Source organism: Budorcas taxicolor, chromosome 2 (assembly GCF_023091745.1).
Source record: "Budorcas taxicolor isolate Tak-1 chromosome 2, Takin1.1, whole genome shotgun sequence".
Lineage (NCBI taxonomy): Eukaryota > Metazoa > Chordata > Mammalia > Artiodactyla > Bovidae > Budorcas > Budorcas taxicolor.
In genome coordinates this window covers 96,728,485-96,752,531 of record NC_068911.1, presented here as the reverse complement: position 1 = coordinate 96,752,531, position 24,047 = coordinate 96,728,485, and the positions used below count along the sequence as shown (strand labels likewise).

Below are 24,047 nucleotides of genomic sequence, written 5' to 3'. Positions count from 1 at the left end.
ATTTTCTTAACTCAGTATAAGTTTGCAAGCTGCTGCTATTTTTCTAAAAGTGTTCAAAAAGATTATTTGGTAAACAGTAGATAAGTTAACCCTAGTCAAATATAACTGTAAGTTAGACTAGCGAGGTATATCTTTTAGTGAAGTCTGATTAGGTTAATAAGTACCATTAACTGCAGCTTAAATGGTTGAGCTTGAAAGACCACAGATACCGCTGATAGGACCTGGAGCTTATGGCTATCAGAAAGTAAAACTCTACATTATCATATTCCAAAAACCTACCACCCAAATAAGACTGCTTCAAAAACCAATATGATGTTCATACTCAAATGCTTCAGACCTCAAACAGTGGGAAAGCCATGCACACAGAAGTGTTTGTCTGCATGCTAGCCATACACATATATTTTTGATACAATAATTCCATCCAGAAATACTGCAAAATCAAAATGAAATCTAATAGCAGATAGAAAAATGGTTCATTTCAATGTTCAAATCACTGTACAAATGTATCGTATCATTTGGTACGTATGAATGTATTATATCAAATGGTAATGTTAAATGAAAATGTGCCATAAAGCCAACCTGATCACTTGACCTTAAGTAATATAATGGAAATGGTGCTGCAAAAACACAATTAAATGAGATGTGAAAGCAACTATAAACAGTCAGATCTTAACACAGCAATAGGCTTGTCACTGCCCTTAAGATTTTTTATCGATACATGCATTGAAATTTCTAATACTACTAGTGAATCTACAATACTCATTTGGTGACACCAGAATATTAAACATTTAATTATGTAAGGAAAAATACACTTTAGATTAGAAAAATACAAAATTCTCAACACGCCCCCAAACAGTTTTTACCTTTAAATTCCAAGCAACATGGCTTGAGCGTTCACTGCTGTTTCATCCGACAACCTGAATTCTCAGAGGTGATGCATGGCTTTCATACACTAAATGGGCTATTTTCTGAATCCCCCAAATTACTACTAAGAACAGCAACCTACATTTAAATCTCAAGCTGCTCTCTCCCTTGTCACTGCTCCACCCTACAAGCAGCAGCAGATGGATATGGCTGCTGAAGCCAAGGTGGGCATTGCAGCTTGCAATGTGCCCTCACTCTAACAACCTGTCTCGAACTCCATTCACTATCAGTCTGGCACTCCTCACTACTGCCGACATCAATGTAGCCCTACACAGAAGGGTCCAGAGTGGTAAGAACATCGGATATGTAAACCACAGTAGGATAATCATCTACTACTTAACCATCAAGAGACACATGGCAATAGGGATGTTCCAGAGGGATTTCATTCTACTTGTTTCCTTAAAATGGAATCAGTAGTTCCCATTCAGATTTTCAGTGTGTCTCATGAGACTTTCTAATAGGTCCCCCTAGTTCCCACTGCCTAGCGATGCAAAATTCAAAACTGAGATCTGTGTCCCCTATCTGTGTCCCCAAATCTATTCATCCTTCCAGAGTAAGCAAAGGTGACCTACTCTATAAAGTGACCTCCAATTTGTGACAGTTGAAATCAACTTCTCCCCTTTTCATACTCTCACAGCACTTGCATATCCATCTCTAACTGAATAGTCTTTAAAAACCTGTAAGAGTCATATTCATCTTGGTCATATCCATCTTCCAACCTTAGCTCCTAGTACAGAGCAGACACCCTAAAACAGCATACTCACCCAAAGAGGTATGAGAGGTTATGGAAGTAAAAAAAAAAAAAAACAAGTATGCACAAGATCAACTCTCATCTCAGGCCAAAATAATGTCATCATACACCCACACGTGCATGTGCTAAAAGGACAAGACAAATGAGAAGAGGCATGGAGGGTCTAAACGAGGCCACATTCCTACCAGCCTGGTGTCCTCAGAATGTCAATGTACCCGGCTGCTCTGCTGTCTCTACAGGAATAGCTACTGTAGTCATACTGACCAATTACACAGTTGGAGGAAATCTCACAGAGGCTAACAGAGTCACAGGCTCCTTAGAACAGGTGCATTTGGAACAGGCTGGAGACGCAGCCTGGGCTTTAATTACCTGTAATGACCACTGGTGGGAATATTCTGAGAGAAGTACAAAGCTGATGTCCTTGCTCTCCAGTGCCATTTCTTTGCAGGCAGGGTATAAAGGACAGAGTCTTCTAACTCTTCTTGAAGCAGATCCACCAGCTGTTTATGGGACCCACCATAGAATGCCTCAATGATGAGAATACTCATTGGCCCTTTCAAACCTTCACAGATCCTAGATATTAAGAAAAAAAAAATTCAAATATAAATATATGTATGTATAACTGCTTTAAAACGAATATGTTCAAATATTATATCCAGAAAGCAAATAAAATCATTTACAGACACATTTTTAAACAGGTTTATTCTATTTTATGGTATCTTCCCTTTTTTAGTATTTATTTATTTTTGGCTGCATCAAATCTTAGTTGTGACATGTGGGATCTTTCATTGAGGTATATAGGCTTCTCCCACGTTCTGGCATGTGGGCTCAGGTAACCTGCAGCATGTGGGATTTTAGTTCCCCAAAACAGGATCAAACCCACGCCACCTGCACCAGAAGCTGGACTCCCAACCAGGGAAGCCCTTGTTCCACTTTTTTTTTAAATATGTAACACGAGATTTGTATTTGGGAATCAATATTTGTATACCATTTATGTTCATAAGAGGAAAGAAAGATGGCTTATTTTTTTGATTTCTGTTTTCTTCATGTCCTAAGATTACTTCCAAATAACTCAGTTTCTTCTCCTATCCCAGGAAGTTTAAAGTCCCCTCCTACTTCGATGTCTCATTTCCTGGATGGAATGGTTGTGACCCTGACTCAGTAACCTCAGCACTACCTTGGCCTACAGTTCTCTCTGGACTTGGACAGTCACTGAACTCATGTCCTAACTAAGAATGCCACTACATAGCCCTGCATTTGTATGGCCCATTCCAGTTCAGGAATTCTCTGATTCTGGAACTCTCATGTTAATCCATCTATCAATTCATCAGCTACCAGTGCCTCCAATGAATCCATATTTAGAAGAATACACACTCATACTCAAATATCAACTCTCTAGTCTTAAAAATCTTTAGGATACAATTTCTTGAGACACTTGGCCACTTCCTCACTATTGTCAATATCCCACCCCCAAAGGAAGATGGAAAAAATAGGGTAAAGCTACATGCTTATGAACACCAAAGTTTCTACCATCTTTCTTTAAACAACAAAAGCATTAAGAGCGATAATTAACACTGCTACTAAAGATGTGGTAAAATTTTCATCACAAAGAATTGGCTGTCAAGCAACTTTTTACTTTAATAATAAGACTTTTGCTAATGTGCTCAGTGAAATAAAAATATATGTATGAATATAAAAACTTATATATGCATTTCAAATTACATGCTATTTCGTATAAGAAATAAACTAGAAATATCACTCAGTATATAACAACTACATTGTTTAAAAAATATTCCATGTTTGAATTCTCTTTTATGACTTAAGTAAACACCATTCATTAAGCAGCATATTGCTTTCCATAATAATGCTGCTGCACAAAATTATTAGTCCCAAAAACTCAATGATGATCCTAAGAAAACTGTGCTTTACCTTGCTCAGCCAAGGCAATGTCTGCTTAAATCGGATTTCAAAGCAGAAAGTCTCAAATGGTTCTCAAAGAAATAACTGAAGTGAAAAATCTTATTTCTTGATATCTAAATCATCCAACGAGCATTTTGGGGGAAGACATACAAACGTATTTCACTTATATGCAAAATAAGGAAGCAGTGTTTCTCACGTGGGAAAGGCATGAATCCTTGGGTCAGGATGATACAGGTTAGAAGGTAAGCTGTCACATCCTAGCTGTATGATCTTGAGCAAGTTACCTAACATTGCAGGACTTAGTCTCACGTTCTCTAAAATGAGGATAATAGTACTAACCTCAGAGATGTGTTGTGAGGATAAAATTGAAGCACAGTGCCTGACAAACAGTAATTAGGTACTTCCCAACCAGCACCCCACCCTCACCCCCACCTCTGCACCACAAACAACCCCCACACCTCCCCAGATATTAGGCTAAACCAGCTTGGGGGGGGGGGGGGGGAGTGTGTGTATGTGTGCACGCGCGTGTGTATTAGTTACTCAGTCATGTCCAATTCTTTGCGACTCCATGGACTATAGCCTTCCAGGCTCCCCTGTCCATGGGATTCTGCAGGCCAAGAATACTAGAGTGGGTTCCAATCCCCTCTTCAGGGGACTTTCCTGACTCAGGGATCTAACTCGGGGTCTCTTGCATCCAGGCAAACTCTTTACATCTGAGCCACCAGGGAACTTCAGGAGTAAAGATAGAATCCTCCAGCATTTTAAAATTAGTTCTTTTCAATCACAGCTCCCTATTCACCAAGGAAAGGAGAACAGGCAATTGAAAGGCAGTGGATGTTAGCTTCAGTGGATTAGATTTGATAGAGTACATGAAGACCTATGGACAGAGGTTTGTGACATTGTACAGGAGACAAACATCAAGACCATTTTCAAGAAAAAGAAATGGAAAAAGGCAAAATGGTTGTCTGAGGAGGCCTTATAAATAGCTGAGAAAAGCAGAGAAACAAAAAGCAAAGGAGAAAAGAAAAGATACACCCATTTGAATGAAGAGTTCCAAAGAATAGTAAGGAGACATAAGAAAGCGTTCCTATGTGATCAATGTAAAGAAAAAGAGGAAAACAATAAAATGGGAAAGACTAGAGATTTCTTCAGGAAAATTAGAGATACCAAGGGAACATTTCATGCAAAGATGGGCACAATTAAGGACAGAAATGGTATGGACCTAACTAACGCAGAAGATATTAACAGGAGCTGGCAAGAATACACAGAAGAACTATACAAAAAAGATCTTCATGACCCAGATAACCAGGATGTGTGATTACTCACCTAGAGCCAGACATCCTGGAGTCTGAAGTCAAGAGGGCCTTAGGAAGCATCACTACAAACAAAGCTAGTGGAGGTGATGGAATTACAGCTGAGCTATTTCAAATCCTAAAAGATGATTCTGTGAAAGTGCTGTACTCACTATGCCAGCAAATTTGGAAAACTCAGCAGTGGCCACAAGACTGGAAAAGGTCAGTTTTCATTCCAATCCCAAAGAAAGGCAATGCCAAAGAATGTTCAAACTACCAAACAATTGCACTTATGTCACACGCTGGCAACGTAATCCTAAAAATTCTCCAAGCAAGGTTTCAACAATACATGAACTAAGAAATTCTACATGTTCAAGCTGGTTTTAGAAAAGGCAGAGGAACCAGAGATCAAATTGCCAACATCCGTTGGATCATGGATCACACAAAAAGCAAGAGAGTTCCAAAAAAACGTCTACTTCTGCTTTATTGACTACACCAAAGCCTTTGACTTTGTGGATCACAACAAACTGTGGAAAATTCTTAAAGAGATAAGAAGATCAGATCACATTACCTGCCTCCTAAGAAAACTGTATGCAGGTCAAGAAGCAAAGGTTAGAACCAGACATGGAACAAAGGACTGGTTCCAAATTGGGAAAGGAGTACGTCAAGGCTGTATATTGTCACCCTGCTTGTTTAACTTATATGCAGAGTACATTATGTGAAATGCTGGGCTGGATGAAGCACAAGCTGGAATCAAGATTGCCAGAAGAAATATCAATAACCTCAGAGACGTAGATGACACCACCGTTATAGCAGAAAGCAAAGAGGAACCAGAGTCTCCTGATGAGGGTAAAAGAGGAGAAACAGTCTTCTGGACTCTGTGGGAGAGGGAGAGGGTGGGATGATTTGGGAGAAAGGCATTGAAACATGTATAATATCATATAAGAAATGAATCGCCAGTCTAGGTTCGATGCAGGATACAGGATGCTTGGGGCTGGTGCACTGGGATGACCCAGAGAGATGGTATGGGAAGGGAGGTGGGAGGGGCGTTCAGGATTGGGAACACGTGGCGGATTCATGTTGATGTATGGCAAAACCAATACAGTATTGTAAAATAAAATAAAGTAAATTTTAAAAAATATATTTTAAAAAAAGCTGACTTGAAACTCAACATTCAAAAAATTAAGATTATGGCATCTGGTCCCATCACTTCATGGCCAATAGATGGGGAAACAATGGAAACAGTGGCAGACTTTATTTTTTTGGGCTCCAAAATCACTGCAGATGGTGACTGCAGCCATGAAGTTAAAAGATGCTTGCTCCTTGGAAGGAAAACTATGACCAATCTAGACAGCACATTAAAAAGTAGAGACATTGCTTTGCCAACAAAGGTCTGTCTAGTCAAAGCTATGGTTTTTCCAGTGGTCATGTATGGATGCGAGAGTTGGACTGTGAAGAAAGCTGAGCACTGAAGAATTGATGCTTTTAAGTGTGGTGTTGGAGAAGACTCTTGAGAGTCTCCTGGACTGCAAGAAGATCCAACCAGTCCATCCTAAAGGAAATCAGTCCTTAATGTTCATTGTAAGGACTGATGCTGAAGCTGAAACTCCAATACTTTGGCCACCTGATAGGAAGAACTGACTCCTTGCAAAAGACCCTGAAGCTGGGAAAGACTGAATGCAGAAGGAGAAGGGGACAACAGAGGATGAGCTGGTTGGATTGCATCACTGACTCAATGGAAATGAGTGTGAGCAAGCTCCAGGAGTTGGTGATGGACAGGGAAGCCTGGCGTGCTGTAGTCCCTGGGGCTGCAAAGAGTCAGACATGACTGAGTGACTGAACTTAACTGAACTGGGTGTTAACCATTCCTCTTCAGCAGCTTGTATTTCAAATATGAATTTGAGAATACTGCAGATTGTGTGAGGAAGAAGTAAGCTCAGAGACTGAGCTATGCAGCTTAATTTTTTCAGGTTCACCTGTATGATGCTGTATACAATACATTAATGAACAGCCTCCAAAGCTTAACAAAATGGTAGCCATTTGCCCTTCAAATGATTGAAACTTCTAGAAAGCAAAAAAGAAACCAATGAAAGGTAATTTTTAAAATTATATCAAGATTTTCAAGAAAAAATACAAGCAGTTTAACATTAATTTGCTTACTGCATCATATGATATATATCTACTATCTTGCTTTATTTCCTCTGACCTAGTCACACTAAGGTGTATATGCTTAAAAGAAACTCTCTAAGAGTTTCTTATAAAAATGACCTGAGATATTTCCCCAAGTGATAGAAGGTGATATAAACCACTCTAGAGAATATTCCACTCATATAATCTCAAAGCAACATTAATATTCGGGGAAAAAAAGCATTCTGATTCTTCATTACTCTGCCCTTTTCCATGATTAATCTAGAGCACGTATCATGCCCTGCAGTTACAGATGTTTCTTATGGGTCTGAATCATGAGTTATCTGCAAACCATCAGCCACTGTGGAGGCAGTGCGTGTAGGTGCCGCTGCAGATTCAAGACACTCAGTAAGCAGAACTGAACATCAAGCATGTGGGAGGTTGAAAAATAGAAAAGGGGAAAAAGATTATAGTTATAGTAGATTTCCACCCCTTTAATAGCTCAGTTAGAAGAGTGAAATGTACAGGTTTGACCTAGCGTTTACTGAAACATTCTTCTAGTGGCCAAAGGGTGTGCCTGCACTTGGGGTATTTTTCGAGGGAAAGTAACTATGTCCTACCATCTCTGAAAACTATACTTAGTGGCTTTGATTCATGGAAATTTGTTCTGCTTATTTTGTGGAGACAGACATATCCTGGCAGTTCCCCACTTACTTCTACTGCAATGTTTGCGGCAAGAAGAAAATATGTTCTTCCCTTATAGTCTTCTTTAAGCACAACCTGGCAGAAAGATGATTCCCATTAGGTGCAAGCAAAAGAAGGGAAGCTGATTTTTAAACATAAGATTCAAACCAAATGTCATTATAGCACATTAAAGAACAGCTCAAATACTTTCACTGTGCTTGTTTTGTTTTAGAAACACTGCTGGAAACACATAAGCAGTATTAAAAAAAAAAAAAAAAACACCATGTTAAAAAAGAACCTTTGCTGTTATGCTGGAATTTACTAAAAGATAAAGGGAGTATACCATTTACCCATTTTAGCAATAATCTCAGAAAACTACAAATGGTCACCCTGACACTAGAGGTGCTTATGAGCACACCAGGGAAGTAATACAGACAATTCTGCACCTATAGCAACGGCTACGGGAGAGTGAGTGAGTGAGTGGGAGCAGAAGTAACAGGGCCTCAGCACTGAAAGTCCTTGCTCCAGAGGATGAGAGGGTTCCCTCCATGGCAGGAGGCTGTGATCAGGGATTTGCCAAAAGATGCTGGTGAGCCTACAGGCAGCCAAATGTCTTACTGAGGTGCATGGATTTATGAATCCATTAAAGTATTAGTACAGGTACTACCACAGATGATAAGCCCTGAAACAATTAAACGGAGTAAGTATATCAAAATAAGGAGTGCGGTATTTTAAAAGGAAAAAAGCAACAAACAAAAAACTTCCTACACTGGAGAATAAACACCAAACAGAAAGCCCATGTCCTTTCTACATGACACTAGAATGATGATATTTTATGAGTAAACAGACAATCTGTTCATACCTAAAAGAGCATGAAAAATGTCTCAGATAAGTTTTTAACAACTTTTAAGTTTTCCTGCTTAAATAAGTAAGCTTCAGTTCTGGGGGGAAAAAAAAAAACCCTCATCTTCAGCATATTTTATCCCCCAGTGACACCAGATGAATGAGAATCTGCTACACTATTAAAGCTTTATGAAAATTTAATTCATTATCAATACTATGATTTAATGATACATGGTTAAATGCTAAATATTAAATTAGCAATATAAAATGAGTCAAAGTGATAGCTTGGACATAGGAATTTTAAACCACTTCAAGTTTTATTTAAGATCATCACAGGTCAAAATGATCTGAGAATTACCTACCTTTCAAAAAATTTACATTCACAATTAAGAATGTGAGGGAATACAAAATGAAAAATTACGATAGTATTTCATATAAATATTTTGACCAAAATGAAAAGGTGCCATTAGAGTCATCCCAATTAAAAATAATAATGCATTGATAAAATCACCAAGAACAAAAGTAGCCTGAAACCAATGCTGTGAATATTTTTAAATTTGTATTAAAAACTTTTGTCATCGTACCTGCATTTATTTTAAGCTTGACCCAATTTCTTTATTCACTAAGCCATGATCACTTTCAAGGTAAACTACATTTCTGTCTACCTCCTCCAGCAGTTACAACTGCTATGGTAGAGTTTTGTTGTTGTTGTTGCTTTTAACAGTAATAGCTAAAGGAAATTTGCAATATGCCACTGACATCGAAAAAGATGTACTATGTATAAATATCTCAGGTGGATTTTTAAAAACTAAACCTAAGTCACATTAGAATCCCATAACTAGCCCTTATATATGATATCAGTGCAGTTACCTATAATACTCAAATAATTTTCCAACCAAATACCAAGTTAACAATTTTAAATCAGAGGACCTGTTGTATTAAAATATTCCACAGACACCTTAGCACTATTAGCTGTGGGAAGGTATGGTTTCGGTGATGAGGGTTTTAACGGTTTTAATCCCACACACATGAGAAATTGATTCCACAGGCTAATCCACATATGGCTTAATACCTTAAACTTCAATCAACTGCTGGAAATATATTTTCTATTTGCCTATACACAGTATTTGGAAAGTTGAGCTTGGCAGAGCAAATAGAGAGAGCTTAAATACAAAATGGAGTACACTGAGGAAAGTAGAATTTGAGTCAGATTTCCCAGTAGATTATCAGAGATTTACCTGGTATTTTCTAACTGACCCTTTCCCTTCTTCCCTTCTGAACCTCCACCTACCAACTACAACACACCCAGGTTCTATTTAAAAAGCAACCAGTAACCCAGCAGAGTAAAACAGGGTAGCACTAAGAAAAAAGTTCATGCTACTTTCCAGCCCACTCACTTATTTTAATGATTCATCAGGGAAACCCCGGTTGTTAAAATATACCTGAAATCTCATTAAATAGCAAAATAAAAAATAAAGAGCACGAAAAGATTTCTGCTTTGAAACATGTCATCAATGATTCCCCTAAGAGAACCTATTAAGGGAAATATGCAGTAAAAATATATTTTTGCTATTGAATAAAAGTTTCCTCAAAGTATTATAGAACATTCTATTATCACATTGGGGGTGGGGGAGGGAAGAGACAAGGATAAACGGATCCTATGAAAAAGTTACTTTTTTAAATTTCATAAAAGTCATTCATAGCAAATATATCCTAACCTCTAAAGCCTCAATGTAATCTCTGAAGACTGATAAATAATCAGACATCAAATGCAGTGCAAAAAACTTGCAATTCTAAAATTATAGGCACTGATAATATTATACATAAATAAAGAAAAGTCTGACTAACAGTAAGGCATGAAATCCAATCTTGAGCATTAGTTTGAACTGAAAATAATGTACAACAGAAAGTGATCATTATTTCATTATTTGATCACGGGGCATACGGCCTAACATTTATAATAACTTGTACACGACTGTGTATTTAAATAACAACCTTTTTTTTCTAAGTCTTAAATTCATACTGAAAAAGATGTGGCAGAAAATTCTATTCCCCCACAAGGCTACGGATATTCTAATTCCATCAACTCTGACTTTTGTTTCTTGTTGTGGTAACTAAGTGAGGATTTATGCACCCGAAGCAAAATTTGGTAAGATTTATATGCTACACCATTTGTGAGACAATCTAAAGCTATTTTCAAGCATGCTGTTCCAAATATATGATTTGCAATGATCTTTTAACACATGCTCTTTTAAAATAATAATCTTATATGCATATATGGCTATTTAATTTTCCATGACAAATATTTTCATTCTTTCTAGATTTGGGATTTAACTTTCTGCTCAAAAATATCTATTACTTATGCCATGACTTGGATTAACACAAAATCTTGGTTATAACTATCAGTATCAAATGCAAATTCAACAAGTACCTACCCATAGCAACATTATGATTTATTATCCACTTATTTTCACACATATATAATTTCCACTAACAACTAGATGTGTGTGTGTATATACATATATGTATGTATGTATATGAATATATATTACAAGTTCATTACCTTATATTTTTTAAAGTTATATTCAACATTTATAGCAAAATTATAACTTTGAAAATTTTTGTGAGTATACTGGTTTAATTCTACGGACAAAATACTAACCTTCTTGCAATTTTTCATTGCTATCAATTTCATGAATAACTTTAAACTATAAAACCAGCAATGAATTAGTTCTACTGAATACTAAGATTTTTTCAATTTGCTGACATTTTAAAATGTGACAGCAAATTTATGAATCAATAGACTATTTTATACCAGAAAATTATCTCATCACTCATTTGAACTATTGCATTGCCCTTTTAACTGGGTCTCCATGCCACCACGCAATCTGGTGCCCAACACACCATGGTCCATAATCCAGCCACAAATAATCATCCAGAATGCAAAGCTGGTCATGAAGTGACAAGTTCACATACCTTCCATATCTCCATCACCTAACGACAAAACCCAAGGCACTAGACATGGTAGTTACGACCTTCCTTTTCAGGCCTATTCCTTTCTTTTCACTACAGCCTTGCTTCCCCTTCTCCCACTTCAGTCCTCTTCTTCTACTTCCCAATGTCATCGGAGCAATAGCAAGCACTCACACTCATGTAGCTATTTTATATTTCTGTGACATTACATCTTTATCTTTTTTCTATCAGTCTTTTCTTCAAATTCACCTGATGAAATTTTCTTACAGTTTCTGCACATCAATCACCAATTCTATGAAGTCTTTCCCTGAACATCTCATAAACATGACTTGTTTTCTACTCTGTACGGTATCATCAGACTTTTTCACTCTATTCCTGCATTCTGCTTCCTATGGGGCTGTAAAAAATTTGGAAGATAAGGGAACATGTCATTGTTTTCTCAAAGGGCTATCCCAGGATCTGCTACGTAGTGAATGTCACTAAGCTTTTTGTAACTGAAGATTAGGAGGAAATGGGAAGTTGATTCTGCCTTTAAAGAAGTAACACTGCTTTCACCTTAACACCAGTCCTGAGCAAATCAGTGTCAGGAAGCAGCACCATACCTTTTACTAATGATTTCCATTATTCCTGAAGCCTAGACTAAATCAAATAGCTAGTACATCTGAACACATTTTATATTTATTCTTTTTTCTTACTGTTCACAGAAATCAGAATTTACTGAAATGAATAAATTATTTTCATGTAGATATGTGTTTATCCTAACCTACTAATACAATAGAAGTAACTGTGACTAAAGAAGAGGGAGAAATACCAGAAGCAACTGAATTCTAGGCCAAAGCAAGTTTCAAGGCCTAAGAGAATATCTGTGAGATCCATGAATTTTGAAAATCACCTACAGTTTTTTATTCTGTTTGATCTCTTGTCATCCTAGTTTAATACTAGACATGGAAGTAGGATGAGAAACCAATTCCCTCATCATCAATCTGGAGATCCCATTCCACATTTAGTAATTAGGCTTTTATTTAATGGGGAAGAAAAAAGGCATTTTAAAATACTTTCTGCCAACAATTATGCATTTTATAAAAGTTTGACAAGATGAATAATGCATTTGCTTTCTCAAGATGGCAATTCTCCAAGCCTTCCACCTTCCTGAAACAGGCTGCAAATCAGCTCAGTGGGAGAAAATGGGGCTACATGACCCATTCAGATATGGATACCTATGTGCAGAAGCCACGGTGAATTGCAAAATCATAGGTGGAAGGAAGGCTGGTGCCACTGTTCCACCACTTCTCTTTTACAGAATAAGAACTAGAGACTATTGGAATCAAAGAATAAGTGACAGAAAAAACAAATATCACATACATGTGGAATCCAGGAAAATGGTACAGATAAACTTGTTCAGAAGGCAGAAACAGAGACACAGATGCAGAGAGCAAACATATGGACAGAAAGGGTGGAAGCGGGAGTAGGAAGCCTTAGAATACTGGGATTGACACATACACACTACTGTCTATAAAACAGACGACTAATGAGAACCTTCTGTAGAGCACAAGGACCTCTACTCAGTGCTCTCTGGTGACCTAAATGGGAAGGAAATCCAAAAAAAAGGGGATACATGTATATATAGAGCTGATTCACTTTGCTCTACAGCACACAATAACATAACATTGTAAAGCAACTATAGTCCAATAAAAATAATAAAATAGAATTTAAAAATTAAAAATTTTAATGTTTAATTACAAAAAAAAATTTTAATGTGATAGAGCAAGGGTTTAAACTCAGAGCTTCTAACCCCATATTCACATATTTTCCCATGGTGCTTCACTCCAGGGATATGATATGACCTAAGTAAAAGATGCCTCCATTTCCTAATCTTGGTAGTTTTTGCATTAAATAACAATATATTATTATTGTGTAAATAATATACTGCAGTATAAATGTGTATGTTCATGGGATGTAAATGTCACTATACGATGATAAATGCATTTACTGTATACTATGGTTAATATCGGGGCTCTCTCAGGGGCTCAGTAAAGAATCTGCCTGCCAAATGCAGGAGACACATGTTCGATCCTTAGGTCACAAAGATCTTCTGGAGGAGGAAATGGCAATTCACTCCAGTATTCTTGCCTGGGAAAATCCCATGAGGAGCCTGGCAGGCTATAGTCATGGGGCTGCAAAAGAGTCAGACACGACTTAGTGACTAAACAACAGAAAACATATTTAATGATAACTCCCATTAGTCTGTAAATCTAGGACATTGGTGATATAAGTCCCACAGAACTGAACATCAAATAGTTAGGGTCACAGATCTCAAACTCCTGTGATTTCTTCCTGAGCCCAGCATAATCAGTCCTCTCCCTTCGCCTCACAACCTTTATCCGTCACCCACCAACTCTAGACTGGCAACTTTTTGACAGGATAACAAGATGGATGGAGGACCATATCCAAACTCATGTAACAAGAATGGAGTGTGAAGTGGGAGGGGAGAGGTCAGGCATAGGGCTATGTTAGAAATTACTTCATAGTTTGCTACAGTCACCATTAAACAAAGTCCAAGTGCCCTCGATAAAACAATCTGTAGTACTTCTCAGCGCTTATTCCCTGTAGACCGTATTTACGTGAGTGATTATAGACCCATTTCCTCCCCTGGATATTAAACTCCATGAGGATACAGAACAGGTCTACTTGCTTACCACTAGAGGCTCAGCAAATAGCAAACAGAAGTTGTTCAACAAATGTGGTTGAGTCAATAAACAATAAAACCCTGTAGAAGTGGCACTGATAATTTCTTCCTAATTCATTCAAGGTAGCAAATACTCACCCTTTACTACCACTAATTACTATTTACTCTCACAAACATAACTTAATGCACACATTCTATCATCATCTAAATATAAGAGGTAGCATTTTAGCATATTCAAAATGATACACAAGGAAAACAGTTCTGCCAATAGTCCTGGTGAGGTGTTTAGAAGCCATGTTTCACATCATGGGCAACTCTACCTTCTCTGACCTGACTGGACTCTATAAGAATATTTAACCCAAGGACAGTCAAGCCCTGAAAGATTCAGGTTAACCTGAAAGATTAATCTTTCAATTCTGAAAGATTCAACTGGTTAACCATTAGACTGACATTTTTTATTATATAGAGTCATTATCTTGCTACCCTACATTGACTTCAATGCAAATTTTAACTCAGACCTGGTCTGTGCAAGGTAATTATAAATATACACACCATAGAAATTTAAAATAAAATGACTAGTTCTTAACTACACCAGTGCTAGTGTGTCTCACTCTAACATTTTCTAAGAATTTACTCTGTATTAACTAAGCCAAAAATTGTTGAGACATTCCCTCTCCTAGTAGGAGGCACATATCACATTTTCAGTTAATTCTGAAACTGAAATAGCAAGGTTACTCTAATACAAATACATTCTCAATGTCCTACTTGAAGTACTACAACCCAAGCAAACATGGGTGGCATTCCCCTGATGAGTTGAAATAAATGTCACCAAACATAATGTTCTGGATTTACTCACTTCCACTGAAAAATAAAAAGGACATAATCTCACAATCCAATCTGTTTATCAGTGAGGGAAATCAACTTAACAGAAATACAAAATCCAGGGGCAAAAGAATAACAGGCAAACAATTCAGAGACAAAAGAGAAATTTCCATAGAGGATACCTTTAATATTTTAATATTCATTTTGTATCAATGAAAGTACCCTGCAGTAACATGCTTTTTTTAAATGGTATTAGGAAATATGAGGGAAAGGCAAGATTAGAATCTGTCCTTTAAAATCCAAATCAACAAAATCATAAAGATGTATCAATTAAAACATTTAGTAACACTTCTCTCATCTCCAAAATTCCACATGAATACAGAAATTTATTAGAAATAGCATTAGTTAAAAGTGCGTTTTCTTCTATTTGTTTATTGCAGCAGGTTGTTTTCTAGTTGTCATATATTTCTTAAGCAGCTTCTGATTTGCCAACAGTCTAAGACATTTATTGGTGACTTATGAAGTCATCTCTAGACAGAGTTTAGAGATTGTTACTGATAAATTTTTAAAAGTCCAGAAACCCAGTTTAGACCAGGGCTGAGTAAATCTGGGGCTAATAGATGTGGTAATGAGAGCTGTATCACTATTTTTAAATATTACAAGGGGCATATCATTAGCTACTCACTATTATAAGAAAAAGAGTCAGTCTGATAATAATAGACTGGGATTTTAATATCATGAAGGTATTTAGGAATGAGTCTGTTGAGTAAAGTAAAGGCATTATGCAGACAAGGATGGATAATTTCTAGAAGGTCTGCTATTCTCCTTAGTTTTGCACAGGCTGGCCCATATCATCTGACACAAAAGTTTCCACTAAAGAAGATAAGAAGCAATAGCTCAAACTTCCCTGATTGGAGCAAGCACTATGACTTTTATCTATCTACTGGCCTTGTTTGTCACTATTATCTCTTTATCAAATGGTTTTTCAAGGAGACATTCCAATGATACAAATATTTTGTCTAATGAGGCAGACCTTACAGTACACAGTATTCTTTGCAAACTACTCAAAGCCATATTCTGTAACCTCACCATCTCTTCAGTAATTTAATGGTTTGTAAATAGTGCATTCAAATAGAGTAAGGTAGCCTGAGAGTTAATTAATTCTCCCTTGCATCCCTATCCAGCATATATGCCTACCTTATCTGGGACTGTAAGTCTCTCTACTAGATTAATTAGCATTCAAAGTCAACAAACAGCCTGAATCACTGTAGAGAGAGATTATAACTTAAACTCCTAAAACTAGGTATATAATATTATATATTTCATATAACAGTTCTTCAATTGATCTTACTAGAACTGAATGACATAAAGAATACCTTGTTTCTGCTTATTATCCCTCTTGTTCAATGTTCCTTTTCCTGCTTTGTTTCTAAACTTTACTTGCAAGAACTAAATTTAAAATATCAGATAAATTCCTTCAAATTGTTTACAGTAAATGTCTGCGGGGCACAATGTGTTACCTCTCTCGGGAGGACCTGTATATGACAAAGGAGCAACAGGTGATGATGAAATTTCAGCCATCTGCAAAGTACAGTTAACCCATGAACAACGAGAGGAAGAGGGAATTAATCCATGTCAATTCACAGCAGGTTCCTCTCAATGTGTAAATTCAACCAACCACAGACCCAGAGGACTGTAGTATTTACTACTGAAAAATATCTCAGTATATGCAGACCAACGCAGGTCAAATTTGAGTTGTTCAAGGGTCAACTGTAGATCAGGATAGTTTGTGAAGTAAAAGGGCAATTCTCAAGTACTGAAGGCTGGTGCCTACTCTACTAATGCATAATGCTAAATTTGCTTGGAAGAATTAAAATGTCCTTTCACATTAGAACATAATACAAAAGACTTTAAAACCATGCATATCTTTTAATTCAAAACTTCTTGTAAGAATTAACTCTGCAACTTGTCAAGAATCTTTTAATTAAAGTCTTTGCCCAAAATTGAAAGCAATCAAAATATCAAAAAAAAAAAAGAGGGGGGATCTCTGATGATCAAATGATTAATGATCAAAAATCATAACAAAAACTGTTTACTGCCAATTCTTGGCAGTCCACTGGTTAAGACCCCACACTTCCATCGCAGGTGCGCAGGTTCGATCCCTGGTCAGGGAATTAAGATTACGCTCTGTGGTGTGATTAAAAAAAAAAAAACGCTTATTGGCATGGGAAAATGTCTCAACTATTGTATGACTGCATGAAATGAATATACAAAAATATATGATGAAATGACGTAGATGAGCATGAAGATGCATACGTGCACACATGTAGGCATAAATAATCATTTATGGTAGAATTATGAGTGATTTTGTTTTCCTCTTTGTGCTTCATTTTAGTCTTCAAGTTATCCTCATTGAATCTGTTTCAACTTGCAACTAAAAGAAACTATAAATTTTTCTTAACTTGAGAGAAGGAGGCCAAATTGTTTGAAATGACATACTTCTTACCAATTTCTGAAGACTTACTCCCCTCCAGGAGATTGCAAGTGGTCTTCAAATTATTTTAACTACTTTTTCTATAAAGAAACTTATTAAAAACTATCATCAAGGGTTGAACTAATGGATTTAGGGTTAGTCACAAACATTATAATTTGATTTTGGAAATACTGCTTGTCTAATGCTTGAAATACAATAATTAATTTAAAATGTACTTGAATTATTAAATATTGTAAACAGATCAAGATCTTTATGTACTATATATAGGAAAACTAGAGGTATATTTTGATAGTGTGTGAGGAACTAAAATACTATTTTGGTACTTCTGGTTTTGAATAGGAATATGGGTAGGTATAGCATGAACTCAAAGTTTTAAATCAAGTTCAAGCAAAATGTCAAAATTAATTTGAGCCTTAAATAATTAGGTATGGGTCTTGCAATGAGAGGAAATATTCAATTAAGGTGAATAAAACTGAAAAGAACTTCTAGTTTCACACAATTTCCAAAGTGTCTGTACTAAGAAAGCAGAAAAAATGTACTGCATAATCATCCATATGTGTTACACATGTTTAAAAAAAGAAAAAGACTGATTGGCTATCCAACTAGAAGAGACACTATCTTAAAAGACTGTCCCCTCTCATAACCACTCAGATACTTCCTATATTTAGATACAGGCAATAGGAGAATGGATACTCAATAAATACTAATTTGATTGAAAACTTGATACAGTTGAATTTTATGACATGTGAATTATATCTCAATAAAACTGTTATTTTAAACATAAATAAATATAAACATTAATTCAATGGCCTGTCTCTTGAGAAATCTGTATGCAGGTCAGGAAGCTACAGTTAGAACTGGACATGGAACGACAGACTGGTTCCAAATAGGGAAAGGAATACGTCAAGGCTGTACATTGTCACCCTGCTTATTTAACTTATATGAAGAGTACATCATGAGAAATCCTGGACTGGATGAAACACAAGTTGGAATCAAGATTGCCGGGAGAAATATCAATAACCTCATACATGCAGATGACACCACCCTTATGGCAGAAAGTGAAGAGGAATTAAGGAGCCTCTTGATGAAAGTGAAAGAGGAGAGTGAAAAAGCTGGCTTAAAACTCAACATTCAGAAAACTAAGATCATGGCATCTGGTCCCATCATTTCTTGGCAAATAGATGGGGAAACAGTGGAAACAGTGACAGACTTTATTTTCTTGGGCTCCAAAATCACTGCAGATGGTGACTGCAGCCATGAAATTAAAAGACGCTTACTCCTTGGAAGAAAAGTTATGACCAACCTAGACAGTATATTAAAAACAGAGACATTACCTTGCCAACAAAGGTCCATCGACCCAAGGCTATGATTTTTCCAGTAGTCATGTATGGATGTGAGAGTTGGACTCTAAAGAAAGCTGAGCGCCGAAGAACTGATGCTTTTGAAGTGTGGTGTTCGAGAAGACTCTTTGAGTGTCCCTTGGACTGCAAGGAGATCCAGCCAGTCCATCCTAAGGTAATCAGTCCTGAATACTCATTGGAAGGACTGATGGTAAAGCTGAAACTCCAATACTTTGGCCAACTCATGTGAAGAACTGACTCACTGGAAAAGACCCTGATGCTGGGAAAGATTGAAGGCGGGAGGAGAAGGGGATGACAGAGAAGAGATAGTTGGATGGCATCACCGACTCAATGAACATGAGTTTGAGTAAACTGTGAGAGTTGGTGATGGACAGGGAGGCCTGGCGTGCTGCAGTCCATGGGATCACAAAGAGTCGGATATGACTGAGCAACTGAACTGAACTCAATGGCAACCTCAGTTCAGATCAGTTCAGTCTCTCAGTCGTGTCTGACTCTTTGTGACCCCATGAATCGCAGCACGCCAGGCTTCCCTGTCCATCACCAACTCCCATAGTTCACTGAGACTGTCCATCGATTCAGTGATGCCATCCAGCCATCTCATCCTCTGTCGTCCCCTTCTCCTCCTGCCCCCAATCCCTCCCAGCATCAGAATCTTTTCCAATGAGTCAACTCTTCACATGAGGTGGCCAAAGTACTGGAGTTTCAGCTTCAGCATCATTCCCTCCAAAGAAATCCCAGGGCTGACCTCCTTCAGAATGGACTGGTTGGATCTCCTTGCAGTCCAAGGGACTCTCAAGAGTCTTCTCCAACACCACAGTTCAAAAGCATCAATTCTTCAGCGCTCAGCTTTCTTCACAGTCCAACTCTCACATCCATACATGACTACTGGAAAAACCACAGCCTTGACTAGATGGACCTTTGTTGGCAAAGTAATGTCTCTGCTTTTCAATATACTATCTAGGTTGGTCATAACTTTTCTTCCAAGGAATAAGTGTGTTTTAATTTCATGGCTGCAGTCACCATCTGCAGTGAACTTAGACTTAGTAAATAAATATTTTTAAATAAAGCTTCCAAGTTCTAGTACTTTTTACAATTGAAATGCCACGTTTCATTTTCAAGTAAGAAGAAATAACTGTATTATTCCTGGGATTGTTTTCTAATATAACCATTTCATAGTATTTAACTTTTGAAATCATCTATACCGAAACACTTTAGGCCTCCCTTGTAGCCTCCCTTGTAGCTCAGCTGATAAAGAATCTGCCTACAATTCAGGAGACCTGGGTTTGATCCCTGGTTTGGAAAGATCCCCTGAAGAGGGTATGGCAACCTACTCCAGTATTCTTGCCTGGAGAATTCTCATGGACAGAGGAGACTAGTAGGCTCCAGTCCCTGGGGTCACAAAAAGTTGGACATGAATAAGCAAAGCACAAGACCATACTGAAAAACTTAACCTCCAAATCTAGAAAGAAAACAATCTACCACTAAAAGCATATAAGTAATTAAAAATTAGTCTCCAGAAAAGATAAAAACACTAATCAAAATATGAAACATCTAAATGAAAAATTGGAGGCAAGTTTATCATTCCATCTATTTTTAGAGAGGCACTAAGGAAATACTTAGTGTCTTCTCCTTCAGATACTAAGGAAATACTTATCAATATATAATTTTCCATATTTTAAAATGAGCATGAACTTTATATGAAAAATAAACCTTAATCCCAGGAAAGTGCCATGTGGCATTTTTTAACTTTATTACCACTTTGTTGACTCTCTGTCCCAGAGCAGATCACCTCCAACATTAATACTCTGACCTTATAGAAAAGTGACAGATAAAGTTTATGGTGAGAAAAAATGAGTTTTTATGGGTTTCCAAAAGGGAATTCTTAGGACACTGAAAGCCATATAATAATATTGATTTGATACCCAACTTTTTTACTGCCAAATTACAAACTTCAGGTTTCTGGAAAAATGCCCAAGTGAACTTACAGTAAAATACAGTAAAAGAGAAGCCTGAGCTCACGATAAAAAGTCAAAATCGCTTTGCAAACTTTAAATATACATATGCAATTTTTTTTTTAATCAGATCTTTTTAAAGTTTTTAGTATCCCAAGGTTGACCTTTCACTTTGGGATTGACTGATTTTCTTCCAGACAGTTATCCAAAGTCAAACACAAGCTCTGACCAAATAATTTCCAAGATTATTTCTAGTTTCCTTCTCTTTTAAAGGCAAATGTACAAGGTACAGACACAAGGATTATTTGCTTGTAAATCTATCCTCAAAAATCAATTAGAATATTGAAAATATTCCATTTTCACAAATGAAAATAAGTTACTTGCTGAAATGACAGTCTTCCATTTCACTGCCTTAAAAATTAAGCTGGCATGGATAATAAAAGTGTTTTCTAACTGGATATGCCTGGCATTCAAATATTTTTAAAACAAATACTAATCCATAATTAGATTTCACAGGCACAACCTATAGAAAATAGAATCTGCTTTTATTTTTCTGAGAGCAATGTTAATGATTTGATATCATAAAATTTGTAACAAAATCACTGCTTGCACAAACCAATAAACAAACCTTCAGATGAATGTTTATTTTCCTTTACAGTCTAGTTTTGTTTGTTTGTTTTTTTACCATTCATTCAGCAAATATCCATTGTGCCTACCACATGCCCATTGCCGTTCTGAGTATCTGGGGATAAACTGGGCAACAAAACAAATGTTCCTGTTATTGTAAGAAGCTTCTTTTTAATTGGAATAAAAAGACAATCATGAAGTAAATGTAAATCAGATGGTAGCAAGTACTATAAAGAAAAATTACACAAGGTAATAGAGAATAAGGTGCTGAGGACAGGGGCTGGGGAAGGGTAGGACTTTATATGGAGCTGTCAGAGGACATTTCACTGACAGTGAGATGACACCTAAACAGAAACCAGAAGAAGAGAGGGAAGGGGCTCTGAAGATGTGAATGGTAAGCCTTCCAAGCAGCAGGCAGAGTCAGAGCCTGAGATGGAGTATACTCACCATGTGAAGACAGCAGGAAGGTCTGTGTGACAACAATAAGCATTTACTGAATGATAACATTCTAAAAATTATGCTAAGTGTTTGGTGATATTAAAATGACCCAAATATTAATTACAATACAGACTGAAAAATGTTATAAACCATTTGAACTGGGTCTCAAAGAGGCACCAATACCAAGTACTACTTCAAGAAGATGAACCAAGGGGTCAGAAAGTACAGTGGGTCAAGATCCCAGTAACAAAAAAGAGCTGAAGAAATGTGTAGATACTCTTGGTTCATTCAGCAACTGTTCTTTTCTCTTTTTGCTTTCTTCAAGAATTCAGACTAAAATACTTAGGTTCCCAGATACAAGGAAGACTGTTTCACAGTCTTCCAAAATGACATAAGTGGAAAGAAGGCTCAAAATTGGAAAGTAGCCACATTGGGAGCCAGGACAATGCTGAACAACTCTGAACAAATCAACAACCTGTAAGTCTTTTAGCTGACTCATCCCAGGCCTCTGGTATCAGGCCCTCCCCTCCCAGTTCCTTCTGCCCTTAGCCTTGTTCATCATCTTCAAACTCAACTACATTTAACCTGTCTTCTTTCTTCTTCCTCTGAAACTTACGGGTATTTCAGTGTCCATCGTCTACTCAAAAACCAATGACTGTTTCTACCTGAGAAAGAAAATACTTAACAAGAAACAAGTGTGTGCGTGCATGCACGCTCAGTCGCTAAGTCATATCCTACTCTCTGTAACCTCACGGACTGTAGCCCGCCAGGCTCCTCTGTCCATAGAATTTTCCAGGCAAGAATCCTGGCATGAGCTGCCATTTCCTACTCTAGAGGATCTTCCTGACCTAGGGATCCAAGCCGCGTCTCCTGTGTCTCCTACAAAGGCGGATTCCTTACCACTGAGTTCCTTTCTAGCCTCAGTTCCTATCACTGTCACAGACACTGTTACTTCAAACGCAACAAGACTCCCTTGCCATTTTTCAAACATTCCATATACATTCCCACCATCACGCACAACTAGTGCTGTTTCTTCTTTCGGGAATCCTTTCACCTTCAGTACCTGTCAAATTCCTACATAAATATAGCTCAAGACTCCACTGAAACCCCATCTCATCCATGAAGGTTTAAGTTAATTGCTTACCCATATTCTTGCTGGGAAAATCCCATGGACAGAAGACCCTGGAAGGCTACAAAAAAATCCATAGGGTCACAAAGTGACGGACACAACTGAGTACCTGAGCAAATTCATCCCATCCGAAGTAATCACTCCTTCCTTTGTAGTAACACCAACTTCACTTGCACCCTAATAACAGCAGTTACAACAATCTTACTCACACTATAGTGTGTATGTGTGTGTCTTCCCAACCAGATTTTGTTTCTGTGGCAACAGAGTTTGTGTACAATCCATGTTTATATCTATGCAAATCCCAGCAAAGTACTTTGCACACAAGACATTTCAATAAATGTGTTTCAAATTCTCATCGAAAGACTATAAGAAGCCTTCCCCAAAGGTGAAGGGGAAAAAAGAGGTATTCCTGAATTGAAAATTACAGCAGCATCATAAAGTGAGTTGTCCAGTTATTCAAATAAGCTCTAAATCATTGTAAATATCATCGAATGAGAACATAAAGACAACAAAAAATAAACCATAAGTGGTTACTGGGCAGCATAAAATTAAAGAAGAATGGGGAAATGAAAAGTGTAAAGCGACCTATATTAGGAAGCATTACCAAGGAATACTCAAACAATTCATTTAACAAGTACTTACTAAGCGCCTACTTTAACCCAGAAACTCTATTAATTGCTGAGAAATATGAAGGTGAAAATATTGAGAAAGGGCTGAACTTTTACAAAGAGTATTTATTTTAATTGGAGGCTAATTACTTTACAATATTGTGGTGGTTTTTGCCATACATTCACGTGAATCAGCCATGGGTGTACAAGGAGTATTTTTAAGTTCGAAGTGTTGGCCTATAAATTATTACTTCCTGCAGTATGACCAAAACAGCATCTGAAGGACCTAAAGACTATGGATACCCAAATTTCAAATCCAAATCTAGAAAATGATCTTGCCTAAATTGTGATTATGTAGGCATTCTCTCCCAGGACTGCTTCTGAATGTTAAACGGGCTTCCTTTCTTTTCAGTGAC

At 37.2% G+C, this 24,047-nt stretch overlaps 1 protein-coding gene across 4 annotated transcripts in view; it reads right to left on the bottom strand.

The window, feature by feature from the left end:
* Positions 1–24,047, bottom strand: part of GTDC1 (glycosyltransferase like domain containing 1) — a 434,499-nt gene that overhangs the window by 315,211 nt on the left and 95,241 nt on the right. For 3 of the 4 annotated variants that reach the window (XM_052658048.1, XM_052658056.1, XM_052658065.1), the window contains exons 3-4: positions 7,729–7,794; positions 2,045–2,248 (exon numbers count right to left, since the gene is read on the bottom strand). The exons of the other annotated variant lie outside the window; for it this stretch is intronic. In XM_052658048.1, the coding sequence (XP_052514008.1) occupies positions 2,045–2,223 (179 nt within the window). In that variant the 5' untranslated portion in view covers positions 2,224–2,248; positions 7,729–7,794. The remainder of the gene's footprint in view (positions 1–2,044; positions 2,249–7,728; positions 7,795–24,047) is intronic. 4 annotated transcript variants of the gene reach the window in all.